Here is a 19,372-nt window from a genome sequence, read left to right as displayed (position 1 = left end):
TACAAATGATTTGTTGAGGAACTTAACATTACTGCACATGGTTGAATTATTATTGTTATTATTATTAGGTAAAGGTCAATATCTTGTATAACACTGAGGGCACATAGGTTCAGAAATCATGTGTATGACAAATCATTTAAGCACTTATCTTTAACGAAATTATAGCTCAATTCCTAAAACCAACGGTAGCAATTAAAATTAAATCAGAAGTAAACAGACGTTTAGTTGTAAACATAAATTTTTTTGTTTTTTTAAAAAAGTAAGTCAATGCACACATTGAAATGACGGGTAAAATGACAAAAATGACCCCAAATACACATAACAGCACATTGAACAAAAGACAGACAGGTTTACTTTTATCGGTGCGTTATCTATTACGACATTCCAACTTTGTAAACATGAATCATTTTCACCGACATTTAAAATATCCATGTAGAATAATGATTTCATTTCCAGGCCACACCTGGAACTTTCTCCCAGATTCGGCTACTATCCACTTTCATTCATTTAATGGATTTTCCCAATTATGTATTTTATTTTATTAAAATAAATTAAATTGAATTTACCCTTTTCTGAAGGACAACAACACCTTTCAAATACGGAAACATACTTACACATTGAAAGTAAAAAGGTACTTTTTAAAGAACGCAATTTTTTAAATTGGTCAATATTAACTTTAGCCATAAAAATTGTGCATTTGGTATAACAGCAAGCGCAATACGCAGCATGGTAAGATGCGTAAGATTTTCGCTGTGAAACAAACATTCCTGAGATGGGGAGTCACTGAGGTTCTTACACTGATTTACTCATTTATTCAGCAGGGTAATTTTTACTGTTTCTGTTCAGGGTAAGCGCTTTGCTCAAGAGTGTAACAGTGGGAGAAGGGATTTGAGCCAAGCAACCTCCGGATGCTTAGCTCTGCACCACGCACACACGCATTTTCTGAACCGCGGGGTCGCGGGGAACCGGAGCCTAACACGGCAACTCAGGGCGTAAGGCCAGAGGGGGAGGGGACACACCCAGGACGGGACGCCAGTCCGCCGCAAGGCACCCCAAGCGGGACTCGAACCCCGACGAGCAGGACCCGGTCCAACCCACTGCGCCACCGCGCCCCCCCAGCTCTGCACCATCTTCTGCCAATTACAGTGAGCGCAATTTGGGACCCCTTGACGTCAGAGAGGCTCCAATACTAAAGAGGGTCCGGCCCCTCGACCAGAAGCAGAGTACACGGACTTGCTGGTGTCTCCGTGTCACATGGTCCCGACTTGCCGAGCACTGAACCCAAAGAGGCCTCTCCTGGACACAAACCGCTGCCTCGTCATCTGGGTGAGGGACACTAGTGAAGTTTATTTCCTAATGGGGCCGGACTTCAGCGAAGAACAATATGTCAAGTACAGATACTGCCGGTGAGTCATATTTTCCTTACGGAAGTTACTAAGCCTTGTATACATTTCCCAAAATTTGGACTTTCATCTGTTGTACAGTTTACATCAGTTTTTTTTCCGGTTCTCCGCTGTTGTATATGATTAATGCAATCATAAAAAGTCATATAAAAGCTTCTGCTGAATGAACAAATGGAAATGTAAATATAAAGTTATATTCTGAGACAGACAGAAGTAAAAAATAGCTTAAACACATAATATATGTATTGATGAAAATACCTTTGCATTTTCATTTGTTTACTTAGCATACTTAGTATATGGGCAGCATGGTGGCACAGCGAGTAGCGCTGCTGTCTCACAGCACCTGGCTGGTGCAAGAGGACATGGGTTTGATCCCCGCTCAGTCTGCGTGGGGTTTGTATGTTCTCCCTGTATGTGTGTGTTTTCCTCCAGGCGCTCTGGTTTCCTCCCACAGTCCAACGACATACTGTTCAGGTTCCCCATAGTGTGTGAGTGACAGAGAGAGTGTGTGCTCTACTGATGTATGGGTGAGTGACCCAGTGTAAGTAGTGTATCTAGCAGTGTAAGTCACCACAGTGAATAAGGTGTGTGGGCTGATAGTAACACTACATAGAGTTCATTGGAAGTCGCTTTGGAGAAAAGCATCTGCTAAATAAATGAATGTATGCTTATGAAAATATGCTCATAGTCAGTGCAGTATTACAAGTACTGCTGTTTCAATCATAAGTGCAGGATCTTCACCGTTCAACTTGCACTTATCGGAATACTTTACACACAGCAGGAGCATCCTATGGACCTTTTTTAAAGTAATTAGGTGCTTTGCTAAGGGGCTACAATTAATAATCTCCCTCCAGCGATCACAGCTTTTACCTTATTTGTTAGACCTGAAATCACAGAAATAAAGTTTTTTTTCTACGACTACTTTGCTTTGGAGGAAAGTGTGCTAAATGAATAAATGCAAATGTATATATGTTTATTGTGATTAGGGATTGATGGACCATTTCATTTATGGGTATGTAACCTCATATACAGATGGACTCTTCAGCACTGTCCAAAATGATTAAAATGGAAAACTCACAGGTTGGAATCTTATGATGTGTATGTGTATGCAGCAGGAATTTCCACTATACGAGAGAAACTACACCAATAAAAAAAAATCACAGCTGCATGTCTTTACGTAGAACTACGTGTGGGTGGTGAGCCCCGACCCACTAGGCCGAATATCAGGTCGGTCTCTGCCGCATCCACGTACGCGGGCTCGTGCTGCACAGTGATGTCGGGTACGCGAGAAGTCGATGGTTGAGGCTTCGAGGCCGCCGGAGGCGATTTTGCAGCCTCCCGCGCACGCTGCTCACGCTTTGCTTTGCTGAGCTGGTGTGTTGGCTGGTGTCTTTCAAATCCCAGAGGCCTCGACTGGCTCCCTAAGACTTAGTGCAGCTTGTCAGTCGCGATAGTACTTTGCGTCGTGTTTGTTTGGCATCTTTGAAATGTTTAATTCGATGATCCGTATTCGGGCCCCCTACCTTGGTCTAAATGAAAGTTTTCCTGCCGGCACGATATGCGTCCGATAGCGCGGCTCTCTAGCGACGAACCGAGTGCTGACGTCAACGCTATGACGTGGTACGAACATGACGACATGTAGAGCAACGTGTGGCAAATCCACAATGAGGGAAATGTGGGACATTTTCGCAACGTCACCAGCTCGCTCAGGCTGAACCGGCAGCGGCCGTTCATATCTCGTTCGACGCGGTGTTCCTTCCTCTGTCCAACGGTATATGCACTATCTCTCTGTGTCATTTAATTTGCGAGCAGTAGCGGTGAGAGGGGTTGCATTTTTTCGTGACAGTCAATTCCAAAGTTACCCCCCCATGTAGTAAGGAGAAAGACGTAGTTCTACGTGAAAAATACCGAAAAATTAGGCTATAAATGTAATGCAGCTGTTGAGAGTATCCTTCTTGTGATAGAAGAGGTCGTGTGAAGGGTCACGTAAATGTCGGTATCAAAGAGGGGTCGGTTCCCAAAAGCATCTCTGCACGGTGATCATAAGGGTTCAGCAGGAACACAACAGTTGATCACTGTGGTGCTGCGCTGGTTCTGGGAAATGGTCCCAGGATCAGTCAGACAAAAACGGAAGTGCAGCGCGGAAGCTTTGAACTCAGTTTTCACTGTTACGTTACATAGCATTTTTCTAGGAACTATTACCAAAGAATAAAAACATGGGCATGAAACTTATCTGCAGGAAGTTTGTGCGTTGACCCTGAAAAATACTGCGTATTGAGCACATTTTAACCGTTATCCTCTTGCATTCGGCCAATAAATTCCTGGCATGAATCATTTGTTCAGCTCGTTCATGAAAACAAAAAACTGCTGTGGAATATGTAGACATACTGTATGAATACCTTGTTTTACTGCCAGGGAATTGTTCGGGAGGGCGTGGTGGTGCAGCAGGTTCAACCAGTGCTCATTGTCGGGTGGGTCTCGGGTTCAAGCCCTGCTTGGGGTGTCTTGCAATGGACTGTCATCCCCCCCGAGTGTGTCCGCCCTAGCCTTGCACCCTGTGTTGCTGGGTAAGGCCTAGGACAAGCACTCTGACACCTGGTTTTTATTTTTTCTGTATACAAAGGTTTTTTCATAACTGGTCTTTGGTGCATTTCATTGGAACTGGTTTTAGACAACAAAAAAATTTGGTAATGTCCATATTAATGTGTCCCTGAACCATCAGAAATCAGCTGACAGGTGGTACTGTGCCAATCACTCAACAGTAAATTTGCAGTGTTAATCTATAAAATCAGAGGCCACTCGATATTAAATTCAAATCTCACCCCCTGATGTTGTGACCTTGATCAAGGTGCTTACCCTGGATTAATATAGTAAAAATTACCCATTTCCATGGATGGGTATCTCATTGTCAGTAGTTAAACATTGTAGATCAGACTGACATAAGACAATTGTGCTGTATCTAAAGAGATCTTCAGAGCTCTGAAGGACTTCATGAGAAGGATCTGGATGGAAGAATGCAGGAATATTCATCTTTCATATCTTTCTTATCAAAGTGCTGCTGTCTCACAGCCCCTGGGTGGTATGAGAGGACATGTGTTTGATCCCTGCTCGGTCTGTGTGGAGTTTGTATGTTCTCCCCGTGCCTGTGTGGGTTTCCTCCAGGTGCTCTGGGTCCCTTCCAGCATCCAGTGACATGCTGTGCAAGTTCACCCATGGTGTGTGACTGACAGAGAGAGAGTGTGTTCCACTAATGTATGGATGAATGACCCATTGTAAGTAATGTATCTAGCAGTGTAAGTCACCGTGGTGAATAAGGTGTGTGGGCTGATAGTAACACTACACAGTGTTCATTGGAAGTCGCTTTGGAGAAAAGCATCTGCTAAATAAATGAATGTATTTGTTAAATGCCGATTTGACATTTGAATAAGTGATGCCTTACGGTTTTTCCACGGACAAAAATTTACGATTCTTTGGTTGAAATGTTTACGTCTGAGAGTAAAAAATGTACCCATATTTTATTTATTTGCTTTTTAATTTTTAGAAATAGCGAGAGACAAATCCTCTTGAGACATTCCTTGGCGAAATCCAAGCGAAGCCACGCCTACATGTTCAATGCACGTTCCAGCAGTCTCTCTGCCCTGGAGGAGCGCTTCCTGGACGCAGCGGAATATGGAAACATTCCTGTAGTAAGGAAGATGCTAGAAGACATTCCCGACCTCAACGTCAACTGTGTGGACTACATGGGCCAGAATGCACTCCAGCTCGCTGTGGCCAACGAACACCTGGAGGTCACCGAGCTCCTGCTGAAGAAAGAGAACCTGGCCCGCATTGGGGACGCTCTGCTGCTGGCCATCAGTAAAGGGTACGTCCGAATTGTGGAGGCCATCCTGGGGCACCAATCCTTCGCCGACAGCCGAAGACTGACCGCCAGTCCAAGCCAGGCGGAAATGCACGACGAATTCTTTGCCTACGATGAAGACGGTACACGCTTCTCCCACAACATCACGCCGATCATCCTGGCCTCTCACTGTCACGAGTACGAGATTGTGCACATCCTTCTGAGGAGAGGAGCCAGGATTGAACGACCTCATGATTACTTCTGCAAGTGCGACACCTGCAACTATCACCAAATGCATGACTCGTTCAGCCACTCGCGCTCGCGCATCAACGCCTACAAAGGGTTGGCCAGCCCGGCCTACCTTTCCCTCTCCAGTGAGGATCCAGTGCTGACAGCTCTGGAGCTCAGCAACGAACTGGCCACGCTGGCCAACATAGAGAAGGAATTCAAGGTAGGCAAAATCCTGATCGTAAAACACTTCCCACTTGAGCCAAAAACCAAAAGTACGAACATCCAAAGTTCTAAGGTCAAGTGTCCAGCTGTGTCCTCAAGTGTTTTCTGGATGTTCAACACTAATGAGATGTTCATGAGACAAAGATGAGACCTTGAGTTTGATGAAGGAAGTATTATGGTGTGGTTTAAGCAACACAACTGAAATTGCTAGCATACAGAATAAAGCAAAAAGTTTTTTTTTTTGTCTTTTGGGACAAGAGAAAACCTGTTTCTGATATAGATGGAATAAAAGCAGACTTTTACACTACTGCACCTGAGACAGAGCAACCCTACAGGTACAGCGATCCCTGAGATACACCCATTCGAGCTATGAGAATTCGACTTTATGATGAATTTCATTTAAAACCTGTACATCGACTTGGAAGGTATTTCTTTGAGTTTAGGAGGACTAAGTTTGGATTTTGTGGGCCTCCCAAGTGCTGAGCAGCACAAGACATATCCATTTAATCATTTTGCCGATGCCTTTTCTACAGCCAGTTACTGTGATTATGACCTAGTATTTAGCTCGCACCTTTAGCCAGGGTGACTCACACTGTACTATAGTACAGTTTATAGTTTGATACACTATAGTAAATTTGCTACAGAACCCATGTCCAACCATACAGCCCAGGAACAGTGAGATGCCATGTCCGTTTTTTCAGTGAATACGAATTCATTAGCATTTTCATTGATTCTGTTGGTTTTTACTGTTGTTTTTTTGCAGGTTGAATTAATACATAAAAACTGAATGTTATATGTGTGTATGTTGTGATTATCAGTGTTTAAGTGTATGCTATGTAGGAACTTGGAAAGAGCTGAACCAGTGCAGGTAGAAAAACATGTAATAATAATAATAATAATAATAATAATAATAATAATAATAAGAAGAAGAAGAAGAAGTTTTGTCTTTTTTCATGGAGTTTGGTAATACTTTCGCATAAACAAGTGTTATCCTTTGAGAGCGTTGAATGCGTTAAAAATTTTCCAACTGAAATGGAAGTTAATTACATCTTTCAGTTATGAGTGGATTTCTTAGGAACACATTACCTGAGTAATGCGGAGGAAGACTGTACAGTGATATTTGTCCGTATTTGTTTAAATGTTTACTCTACATTTCTATTGTTGTGCCGCAGGCTGTAATTCAGTGGACTGGAAAAATATGTAAAGCGCAATCAAATGGCATCTTGTCAGCTGGGTTTATCACGCATTCTTCACTAAATTGTCATAAGCTGTATGAAAGCTTTTAAAAATGCACTGTTTAGCAAAATAATGCAGCCACCATGGCAGCAATCTTGGACCCTGTGATCTGCAAGCTGTTGTTTTGAAAAAAGACATATTTATAAATTCAGCAGCAGCAGTAGTGGGAAATGTGCCCAACATAACATTTGTGTTTAAACACAGAAACGTGACACAGTAGTTCTCCACTGTTACATCACTTAAAAAAAAAAAAAAAAATTAAAATATTTAAAATATTTAAAAAAAATAAAAACATATACATGTCAAACTATGATGGTGGTCACCAGTAATATGACTCATCCACACATTTTTTTTCATGACTAATAACATAACCAGGAAACGAAGGTCACCTGCCATGTGTGTGAGGTTTTTTGAGCCAAGTCACACTTGGCTGCATTAAAAATTGTTCGGAACGCTACCAAGAGCACTAAGAATAAAAAAACAGAATGATGGCCAATACGATTTCCGCGTGAGCACGAACATGTGGAAAAGGATCCATATATTCGAATGTTATTAAATGTAACAATACGAAATGTTCAACAGCCAACTTTGGCCCTGTTTCTGATGTTAGATAATATACACTTTCACAAATTTGTGGCGCAGTGGGTTGGACCGGGTCCTGCTCTCCGGTGGGTCTGGGGTTCGAGTCCCACTTGGGGTGCCTTGCGACGGACTGGCGTCCCGTCCTGGGTGTGTCCCCTCCCCTCCTGCGTTGCCGGGTTAGGCTCCGGCTCCCCACGACCCTGTATGGGACAAGCGGTTCGGGCAATGTGTGTGTAAATTTATTGTGAATTGTTTATTTAGTTTTGGTGAAATATTTGCAAGGCAAAATCTTGTGTTATTTGAGGATACATGTACTTATTGCTAGGACAAATGATAGTTTTGTTTTGATGTTGGATTATGTTGTTGTTTGTTATTTACATTTACATTTATTCATTTATCGGACTCTTTTCTCCGAAAACAATATGAAAAACACATCTCAGCAACACAAGGATGTAAAATTGTAAGTCGCTTTGGAGAAAAGTATCAGCTAAATGACTAAATGTAAATGTAACATAAAATATGTAAAATCATAGAATTGAAAATATATAATACAACATGTATGTATATTGAAAACATATACGGAATTTCAACATATATATGACATGTCCGATGTCAAAAAACCAGGGTACTTATTTGAATTCAGAGATGAAAATACGGAAATACCCAACATTTAGTTTGTACTCTTTACTAACGGCAGCATCAACAGGAACCACCCCTCCTTGGTGCAGCTACTGCAAAAATGTTTACTGTTCAATGTTTCTTGTTTCAGAATGATTATAAGAAACTCTCTGTGCAGTGTAAAGACTTTGTCGTGGGACTTTTGGATTTGTGTCGGAACACGGAAGAGGTGGAAGCCATATTGAACGGAAATGTCGACTTAAGCGAAAGCCCAGGTTCGACCGGTCGGCCAAGCTTAGTTCGATTAAAACTGGCTATTAAATATGAACTGAAAAAGGTAAGAATGATGCAGGTCAGCTGCGCCGATCACAAAATATAAAACCTTGTTGGAGCAGGAAAAAGTGTGCTTTCCTCCGTAACACGATGCCTACTCTCCCGCCTCATCCCATCCAGTTTGTCGCTCATCCCAACTGCCAGCAGCAGCTTCTCTCCATCTGGTACGAGAACCTTTCAGGACTTCGTCAGCAGACCATGGCTGTCAAGTTCCTGGTGGTTCTGGGAGTTGCCATGGGGCTGCCCTTCCTGGCCTTGGTCTACCTGGTTGCACCCTGTAGCAGGGTAAGCCCCCCGGGCGCTCATTTGCATGCACTCCCAATGTGCAATGTAAAAAATGCCATAAATGAATAAACACAAATATGACAGTATACTGAATTAAAAAAGCAATAATTCAATTTACGGTTTCAAAGATTAATTGAAAGAATGTTATACAGTGATTTCCCTTGAATAAATGTGTGGTCTAGTGTCATTTTAGAAAACAACATTACACCTCTGTCCAGGGCAGCTTACTATAGTAGCTTTGAAGACCAAGCTACTTACTGTTTTCTATAAATGTATACAGCTGGGTAATTTTTACTGGAACTATTCAGCATAGCACCTTAGTTAAAGGCCTTAGAGCAGGAACAGAGAATCAAACCCAGGACTTTCCAGTTGCAAGGTGGAGGCTCTAAGCAGCCTGCTGCCTGCATCCTGGGGTGATGTAAAGACAGTTTATTTAATGGCAGTGGCTCATGCAGTATAAGGTCATGACGGATACATCAATTTGTATTATTAATGAGTCAAACGAGCACAATCGTGAGCTAAATAGAGGCTGATCAATTAAGAGCGGAGCTGAAACAAAATCCTGCACAGACAGTGAGCTGCTGGGATCCCAGCTAAAAGTCTTGGTCTGACAATATTTTTTATTTGTAATGAACTTTAATGGCTGGTTAAATACTTGCATTATTCATTACTAAAGTTATTTTATTGCCTGCTAATGATCTAGACGCTGACATGACTAACTGTGTGTTTTGCTTTATTTCTTCCAAGGTGGGAAAGGTCATGCGTGGTCCCTTTATGAAATTTGTAGCGCATGCAGCCTCCTTTACTATCTTCCTTGTCCTTCTCATCATGAACGCTGCGGATCGCTTCAATGGGACGAAGCTGCTCCCCGACATGGTACTTAATGACCACCCCTTGCAGCTGTTTCGCATGAAGACTACACCATTCACCTGGATGGAGATACTCATCATCTCCTGGGTCATAGGTCAGTTTGTAGTGTCATCATTTGCTCCTGTATTTCCAACAGCATGAGCAGTAAGATAAATTACTTGTTATGTGAGCAGGACAATATTATGAATTGCAGAAGATCATATCTGTATATCCCTACAAAATCTAATAGCTGTGAAATATTAAAGTTAAGATTCTTAGCCTAAAGTTCTTGTAGAATGTATAGGCTTCTCTGTAAAGAGTCTTGAAAAAGTTACAGAAAGATGGTCACTTCATGTACATTACTTTGTTCGTCATACTACATATACAATCGCCCCCTAACTAATGGTGGGTACGACTCACAGCCCAAATTCTTTAAACCTTGAACTCAATAAGATGCTGGATATGTTCAAAGCAATCTTGTACCATATTGACTTGATTCCTTCAGAATTTTTGGTGGTACAGTCATCCCGTTCCATCTAATTCTAAAGTCTGAGATGTGGAGACAGGTGCAGAAAACATTCCCCATACCTTTAGATATGTAGGAGTCTTCACCGTTGTCATCAGCCAGGATGGATGCATGGAATCTTGCTGTGCACGATGTTAACCTTTGCTAACAGCACACTGGAATGGAAAGGATTCACCAGGCAATTTATGTTCTTCAGTAGTCCAACTTTGCTGATCTTATGCCCACCGGAGGTCCATAGTCTTGTTCTGAGCTCATAGATGGATGAACCTAGCTCATGGATGAACCCCAGCATTGCCATTTGCTGCTATCTGCTGCTGTAGCTAATCTTCGTCAAGGTCTTCATGGGATGCCCTTCTACAGGGCCCTGTTCTACTAACCTGTTGCTGGCTTATTGGTGGCCTGTCCTGTCATTTTCCTCTGACCCCTCGGTTTCATGAGGCCCCTTTGGCACCAGGACTACCACCTAGAGGAATTTGTTGTCTTTTTTGGATCTATTTTCAGATAACTCTTTGGCACAGCAATGCATGAAAACCCTAGGGGGTGACCATTAGTGAGGTGCTGGAACGAACGTGTCGGACACCAACGCTCACGTTGCTAAGATCACATGTTTTTCCAACAATAATGTTCAAGTGACACAGGATCTGGACCTCCGAACCCTGTCTATCTGCTTTATATATTGAGTCACAGTCAACTTACTGTGTGTGTCGGGGCTCTGTATGTGCAAAAGGGTGTGTGTTCCTAATAAAAGGGCCGGAAAGTGTAGATAGCTGTGTGTCAGTTTTTCTCTGGTGTTGAAAACAGCTACATTTTAATTCAGAAATATGAATAAATTAAGCTTCTTTTTTAAACATTTAATAATGTTCAACATCACAACATTAATGAGAGAATTATTCCTTTTTTCTCATTTTTGCCTGTTGGTCCATGGGTGCTACCAGTATACTCAGAACTTCTGTTCATAAATGATATTTTTCTGCCTAGGGATGATTTGGGCAGAATGCAAAGAGATCTGGTCTCAGGGCCCTCGGGAGTATCTGCTGGAACCATGGAACCTTTTGGACTTTGGAATGTTGGCAATTTTTTTAGCGTCATTCATAACACGGTTTTTGGCATTCAGACATGCATGCCTCGCACAAAGCTTTGTCAACAAGCATTACACCGACCTGTCCAACATTACCCTGCCCTTCGAAATCAAATATTACACACTGGGTGAGTAGAAATATTCAAATTACATTTACAATATAAATGTAACTGTAATATTAAGAGCGTGAACTGTCCATATGTTTGGTTTTCAAAGTAACCTCTGCTTTATTAAAATACAGGCAGTCCCCAGGTTACGAATGCCCGACTTACATACAACCTGTAGTTACAAACTACCCCCCGTGAAGCCTATTATATAAAAAATTTGAGTGACAAACAATGATTTGTAAGTAGCGCTGTAGATGCGCTACTTTGCGACATACATCAAAACATAGCGCGTCCACAGCGGTTCGCTGGCTCGTAGGCGCGTGAGCCCAAGGTAGGACTAAGACTTCGTTCTTTTCAGTCGGACCACATTGCTGTTAACAGTGTCTCATGTGTTACTGTATTTTGCATCCTTTTTTTTTTGTTTTTACCCTCATGATCATGGCACCAAAGTGTAAATGTGATGCAGGTGATGGGGATGCATCAAATAAACTAAAGTGGAAATAAAGCGATCATGAAAAGGTGAAATGCCAACGAACATTGGAAAAGCGTTAGGCTACGTCAACAATCGGGACAATTTTAAAGGACAAAGCGAAAATAACGGAGCATGTAAAAGACTGTGTCCAGATCAAATCTAGAATTATCCAACTTACCTACAAATTTGACTTAAAGACAGACTTAGGGATGGAACTTGTTCGTAATCTGGGGACTGCCTGTGTGGTTTTTAGTTGTGCCGCCTCACTGCACATATTGGTGGAGCAATTAAAGCAGCTTTTCCATTTGAATTAAACACATTGAAACTTGAATTATTGCCACGTTTCAACTCAGAATTCATGTTGCCTTTAAACCTGGATGATTCAATGTGGGTCTGCAACTGACTGGATGTGCAGAATGAATGTAGCTTAAATGGAATGAAATCTTTATACATTTTAAGTTTCAATATTAAGGTACCTACTATTATTTACCTATTTATAAAACTGGGTAATCTTACTGGCACAACTAAGGGCAAGTACATTGATCAAGGGCAAAAACATGGGAGAGTGAGGTGAAATAAAGAGTGAAGCCACTGAGGAATTATTTGTTTAATTAATAAATTATTTAATTTTATTAATAAATTATTGAACTTATAATTTTTTTTTTTTTGCAGCTGTCAGGTATGTTGACTTTGTTCTTGTTTTGCAGCCCGTATCAAGTGGCTTCCTTCAGACCCCCAGCTCATTTCAGAAGGCCTGTATGCCATTGCGGTGGTGCTGAGCTTCTCGCGCATTGCATACATCCTGCCTGCAAACGAGAGCTTTGGGCCCCTGCAGATATCACTGGGGCGAACTGTGAAAGATATCTTCAAATTCATGGTCATCTTCATTTTGGTGTTTCTAGCCTTCATGATTGGAATGTTTAACCTCTACTCCTACTACCTGGGAGCCAAACAAAATGATGCATTCACTACGTAAGTATGCAGTGAGGAGGCGGGGGGCAGGCGAGTGTTTTGGTGTGTACTTGCACACACTTAAATAGAAAATTGCACTGAAATATGTCATCTGAATTGTTCAAAACATCTCTTAGTGGAATTTCAGTGCTGTGGCCATTAGGTACAGACACCGCTCTACTTGCGTAAATTTGACTTACGTAAATCTGGATTTATGTAAAAAATTCTCGGCATGTACATTCATGGATAGCGCTTTTATTTTACACAAAACATCTGAAATACGTTACGCGCAATGCCTGCTGGTAAACGTGCACTTGAAGGAAAACGAGAACCGTCTTGCAAGCCAACAGCAATGAATCTGGAGATGAAATTGAAAATAATAAGGAAGTATGAAGGTGAACAAAGATCATCGTCTATAGCACGGGAGCCAGGTTTAGCCGAATTGACTGCGAATATGATAGCGAAGGATGCTGAATGTACGAAGGACCGTGTGATGATGTTGAATGGTGGGGGAGGAGGTATGTATGTAACATACAGTATGTAACTTTTGACTTATGTAAGGGGTTGAAGAACGTCTATTTGCGTAAGTCGAGGGTGTCTGTACTTGAGTTCTGTTTTGGTCAAGGATGTGGATTTGTGACCTCATGGTCGCCAGTTCAGGCTTTAGCTGAGCCTCAGTTTCGCACCCATGGGTAACGTGTCAAAGCTGTGTTGCTACAGCAAAATATCATACTTGGTATTAAAATGTAAGGTGGGTCATCAGATGATGAACAATAAAATAATACCTCAAAGAGAAAAGTTATTACATTCAAAGGTTATTATGGTCGTGTGAATTTTCACATGGTTTTTACATGGGAGTACTACTGCACTGCCACGTCGAGATAAAAACTAAGAATTTACAATGTGTGCAAATAAAAAAAATTCACTTTTTAAAAGCACAGCCAATAAATGATGGGCAATATTGTGGAAACATTCTCTGTCTAGAGTTTAAATTATTTATTTACAGACACCCCTCGACTTATGCAAATAGACTGTTCTTCAACCGTTTATGTAAGTCAAAAGTTACGTACATCAGTTTCCCCCTCCTCCCCCACCATTCAACATAGGCTAGTCTACCTCACCTTAGCCTAGCCTAGGCATTTGTTGCAAACACGGGTATGAAAAAAATTACGCAATATAATAATCTAGTACTTCCTCGTAATTTTCAATTTCGCCTCCAAATCGACTGCTGTACGCTTGCGAAACGGTTCTCGTTGTCCTTCAAGTACACGTTCACCACCAGGCATTGTGAATAATGAAAATGGTAAAAAATATGGGAAAAAAGCACCACACTAATGAGAGGAAATGTGTTCATGGCTCGAAACATGCTGGAAGTGGGAAGATGCAGTTTCCTGCCTTGTCTGGTTACGTCGACTGCGTAAAATAAAAACGCTATCCGTAAATAATGTGTATGCTGGGAATTGTTCACGTAAATCTGAATTTCGTAAGTCGAATTTACGTAAGTAGAGGAACAGTTATGAAGACGTAGAAAATATCGGTTAGTGAGCTGTATGGTGTATGATTCTTGTACATCGTTCTTTAAGTGTAAATTTTTCTCTATTATTTCGATGTTTCCCCGCAGAATCGAAGAAAGCTTTAAGACTTTGTTTTGGGCTATTTTTGGACTGTCCGAAGTTAAGTCTGTCGTGGTTAATAACGGACACAAATTCATTGAAAACATTGGCTATGTCCTCTATGGGGTGTACAACGTAACCATGGTAATCGTTCTGCTGAACATGCTCATCGCCATGATAAACAGCTCCTTCCAGGAGATTGAGGTAATGTACCGTACTTGGTCCATTGTTTTATGAACACTCTGTGTGTGTGGAATTCTGCGTCCTGTCATTTTACACCTCCGCAATCCTCTTTCACATAACTTTGATGACAGTAAAGGCATTCTCTAATCTAATAAACAATATGAGTGCTCTAAATAAACAGCGACAAGAATGCAGGTGCACAGAGAATATGTGTATATATGTTTTTCAGGAAGGAAACTGAAACATGCAGAGAACATGCAAACTCAGTCTAGGAAATGTTCTGCTCCTGGTGCCAACCTAAAATAAATTTATCTTGTTTCAGTTTGTCATATGGACACATAATATATTCCATTTCTGAAAAAAAATCAGAGTTAACATTAAATATTCAATACATTTTACTCTATAGGTGTTATACATTCAGGGCATGAATGTGACGGAATGGGATAGAACATTGTAGAACTCACATCTGTAAATTGCTTTTTTATTTTTTCCACAAATAGACACATTTCAACCCCCGGCCTTATAAATTATGTACAGAAGATGAAAGAACACGTACAGAAATAGAAAATATCTGTCACATGACTCAGTGTGACATCAGGAACAATACTGCATGGATGAACAAAGCAGTGAACTTTTTCTGTTTGCTTTTTATGGATTTTTTTAAAAAATAAAATTATTTCTTTAAAAAAATATGAAAAATATTCAATTTTTAAAATATCGAATTATTGCCCTTTTATCGTCTTATTTTTAAATAGAATACAGTTAATAATTTGCAAAACTTCTTAATCCTGATGCTGCTGCTGTCACATGAACCTTGTTTGTTTTATTTTGACTTTTTACAACTTAAAAGTTAAATTTCAAGATAGCTGTTGATATTAATCCTGCTTGATTCTATATGTTTTTATTCTTAAGAAGCACTGTAATGTAGTTCACATATGAGACTGGAAGGAAATTGGACAAGAATTTTATTTTAATGACAGAATAAAGTAGCAGAAACAACAGAAAACTTTTGCAGTAACCTAATTTCTTTGCCACATTGTTTATGCAGTGCAGCTTTTGTGGAACATACTGTAGCATTTATTTAAAACTACTTATCGAGCAAGAAATTTTTCTACATTGCATATTTAGCAGACACTCAGAGCTTTTGAGACATTGTTGGCCCCATTTCTGATTGTCTCTGTTTTTGCACCTTTTCACATTAAACTTGGGTCTGGTTTCACTTCTGCTGGCATATCTATGGAGCCTGATAAAGAAAACGTGATACCAGCATTGTTTCTATGTCATTTCCTTGGTTTGAAGATACTGAAATGTGCAATCATGGGTGTGAAAAAGGAAACATAGTCACCTTTAGCTGCAATGACTGCAACTAGACACTTTATTTAGATCCTGACCAGGGCCTCAGGTCGCTGTTTTTCCACCATTCTGATGCTGACCTTGTATGTTTGGATCATTGTCGTGCTTCGTGACCCAGCCGTGCTTCATCTTCACCTTTAGCTCACGGAGTGACGGCCTGAGATTTTCTTAAATTTTCTGATTCAGAGAAGAATTCATGGCGTCTTCAATGACAGCTTGGGACCCACATCTGTGGTCCTGTTACATCTGCCCAATGCCAAATATGGCATTTCAAATTAGATATCAAATGAAACAAAATGAAGTAAATTAAATTAAATACACATACACACATTTTCAGAACCGCTTGTCCCTTACGGGGTCACGGGGAACCGGAGCCTACCCGGCAACACAGGGCGTAAGGCCAGAGGGGGAAGGGGACGCACCCAGGACGGGACGCCAGTCCGTCACAAGGCACCCCAAGCGGGACTCGAACCCCAGACCCACCGGAGAGTAGGACATTAAATTAAATATGAAATATTATTTTATTAAAGTGCAGAAACGGAGAAAATTGTACAAGGGACTAATAGTTTTCCCACAGCACCGTATGCTTTCAGATTAACATATTTAAGTGTTTTACCATGGTGTGCAGGATGATGCTGACGTCGAGTGGAAGTTTGCCCGCTCCAAGCTTTGGATCTCTTACTTTGAGGAGGGGAGAACTCTGCCCGTCCCATTTAACCTGATCCCCAGCCCAAAGTCAGTGATTAACTTCTTTCTGTTGACCAAAGAGCTCATGCTGCGATGTAGACAAGAGGTGAACAGAAGAAGGGATGCGGCGCTTGAGGAGGTGAGTCTCACGCAGACACGCACGCAGTGATTTCCCAAGACCCCTAATATTACACTAATGGAGCAAAGTCTGTTGTTTACGTCTGGGAAAAGCTCCCACGTACATTATGTGCTTGTCTAAATCTGTTTGTAGACATTACGCAATAGCTTTTTATCATTGATGTCATTGTACTTTATTGCAAATTCCAAATAAAACCAGCCAGCACTGTGAAATAACACATGGGATTTGTATGATGCTTTAAGTAAACTAGCAATACCTAATAGGTTATGAGAGGTGGGATTTTGTTTTTCCTAACAAAAAACGTAAAATCATGCTATTGAAACATTCACAAGCTAAGAAACACTATAATAACATTTGAAATTGAAAATTCTGTGAACAGTTGTGACTGGAGGTGGCGCCACCTAGTGGAAGGAACCGGTATTAACTCAACATGCGCAGAAAGGGCTGCTGTCTGATTCTGATCTTTCACTTAGATTTAATTAAAATGAATTTTTCCTTGCAATGCTGACTCTCTGAACATCCAGAAAATTAAGTGAACATGTTGAAATTGCTGATGTGATTATGAATTAATTTTTAAAATGAGACTGTTAAGATTTTGCACAAATGTATTTTTCAGATTATTAATTAAAATTTACTGAAAGTGTCCACATATTTTTTCAATTTTTATTAATTCCAGCTGGGTCCAGACAACAAAGCAGGAGACAGAAGTTCATCTTGCCAAAGCGTCTATCAGGTACACGGAGTGCTCTCACCAATTACCTGAAGAACTAGTCATCTGGAAGGGGGTGTGATGGTGCAGTGGGTTGGACCACAGTCCTGATTTCTAGGGGGTCTGGGGTTCGAGTCTCGCTTGGGATGCCTTGTGATGGACTGGTGTCCCGTCCTGGGTGTGTCCTCTGGCCTTATGCCCTGTGTTGCCGGGTTAGGCTCTGGTTCCCTGCAACCCTGTATGGGACAAGCGGTTCTGAAAATGTGTGTGTGTGTGTGTAATCACATGGGCATTTTAAATTCCCTTCTTTTTTGACTGGAAACATTAACTGAGCAGCAGGACACTCAGCTGCTTCAGGTTTAATTTAGAACAGAGTCATGATTTACCCTTCTTCACAGCAAGGTGTAAAAAAATGATCTTGCTCATGCAATAATAATGTATCAGTTTTCCTTACATGCTTTTTCCATTTTAATTTTCCTGAGCTTCAGCCCGGTTTACTTTTAGTACAGTATTCTTCACAGGGTGTGTCACAGAGCACCTTGCAGAGTCACAGAGAAACAAACTGGAAAAATTATTTAAGTGTAACAGATAAATGCTATCTATTTTATTATGAACCACTGGGTATTATATTATTATTATCATTATTATTATTATTATAGATTATAATGGTTGCTATAGTGGTAATATCATAGATTACTGGGTATTACAGTATCCACTGGGTCCAAAGCCCCAGTGGGGGGCTCTCTGGTCCATGCAGATGAGATGCATACAGCATATTTTATAATAACAAGTGTGGGACAGGGGTTACAGGATGAGGAAGCTGTGCTCATCTGTTGGAACTGTGTGAAATCTTTGTACTGTATGTATGTGTGTGTATATATGCATGTATGGAGGTATGTGTGTATGTAGGTATGTTTGTATCTAGATGATAGCCCTCATAACTATCTCACAACTTTTTTTCTCACAGAAAATAATGAAGCGTCTCATTAAACGATACGTCCTGCAAGCACAAATCGATAGAGAAAGCGATGAAGTAAATGAAGGTTTGTGTTTTATCTGCTGGTCTTGCAGTTTTTTTGTTTCTTTTTTTCCCCCTCTACATATAAAAAAAAATCCAGTAAACGAACCTTATGAAAAGCACAGATTGGGTTTGATGGGAGCGTCACAATTTTCTTTTTTTTTTTTTGTTTCCAGGAGAACTGAAGGAAATAAAACAGGACATTTCCAGTTTACGATACGAGCTTCTGGAAGAGAAGTCCCACAGCATGGAGCACCTGAAGAATCTCATTAAGAGACTGGAAGGGAAACTCTGCGTCGAACCCAAGCACTGGTGAGCGCCAGCCATTCGAGGCCACGCTGGAGCTCTCTTCTCCTCATGAAGCTTTCCATTAATTTAATAGTAAAGTCCTTAATTACGAATATTCTGAAGTTCTGGATGCCGATAATCTAAATTAAGATACAATAATACACAGGGAAAGATGTTCAACCCCTCGTGCCAAAAACCAAGGGGGCTAGACAAACCAACCATGCCACAATATACCATCCCTCCCAAAACCAACCAATTCCCTTCACAAAAAAATATCATGGGCAAACACCATCCTCCTTGCCGGGAGCCACCGCATGCACTTGTCAAGAAAAAGAGATAAATTAAGAAAAATGTGAACAACATTGGGACCTAAAAATCTAAACGCAATGAGGTTTTTTTTCATAATGCGATAGCTTAACATTTGACCGAGCGACAGTGCTGGAAAAAATCGATATTAAAACTGTGACTATGAAGAACTGTTAACTTATGGTCAAGGTACTAATTATGCCTAAATAGCACGTTCACCCAGATGGCTGGCCTTCAAAAATATCTACATTAACTTTTTTCACAGAAAAACAAGAACAGTGTTTTTAAGCCCCTTTGATCTGTAAAGTATGTTTGAAGCCATAATGATTATCATATTATAGTTAA

The 19,372-nt window shown here is 40.8% G+C and overlaps 1 protein-coding gene across 2 annotated transcripts; it reads left to right on the top strand.

Moving 5' to 3' along the window:
- The first annotated feature begins 1,231 nt into the window (after positions 1-1,231).
- trpc6a (transient receptor potential cation channel, subfamily C, member 6a) lies at positions 1,232-18,938 on the top strand. Of its 2 annotated transcripts, XM_018736208.2 has the most exons (12): positions 1,232-1,406; positions 4,945-5,692; positions 8,282-8,467; positions 8,584-8,748; positions 9,496-9,712; positions 11,102-11,329; positions 12,488-12,752; positions 14,353-14,548; positions 16,509-16,706; positions 17,383-17,439; positions 18,383-18,458; positions 18,610-18,938. In XM_018736208.2, the coding sequence occupies exons 1-12, from the start codon at positions 1,255-1,257 to the stop codon at positions 18,747-18,749; spliced, it is 2,628 nt and encodes an 875-aa protein (XP_018591724.1). In that variant the 5' UTR covers positions 1,232-1,254; the 3' UTR covers positions 18,750-18,938. The 2 variants fall into 2 exon arrangements, with proteins under 2 accessions (XP_018591724.1, XP_018591725.1); XM_018736209.1 differs by lacking the exons at positions 18,383-18,458; positions 18,610-18,938 and having other exon boundaries at positions 16,648-16,706.
- Positions 18,939-19,372: the final 434 nt, after the last annotated feature.

Source organism: Scleropages formosus, chromosome 3 (genome assembly GCF_900964775.1).
Source record: "Scleropages formosus chromosome 3, fSclFor1.1, whole genome shotgun sequence".
Classification (NCBI taxonomy): domain Eukaryota; kingdom Metazoa; phylum Chordata; class Actinopteri; order Osteoglossiformes; family Osteoglossidae; genus Scleropages; species Scleropages formosus.
Note: the sequence above shows the minus strand (reverse complement) of the source record. Positions and strands in the feature narration are given on the sequence as shown.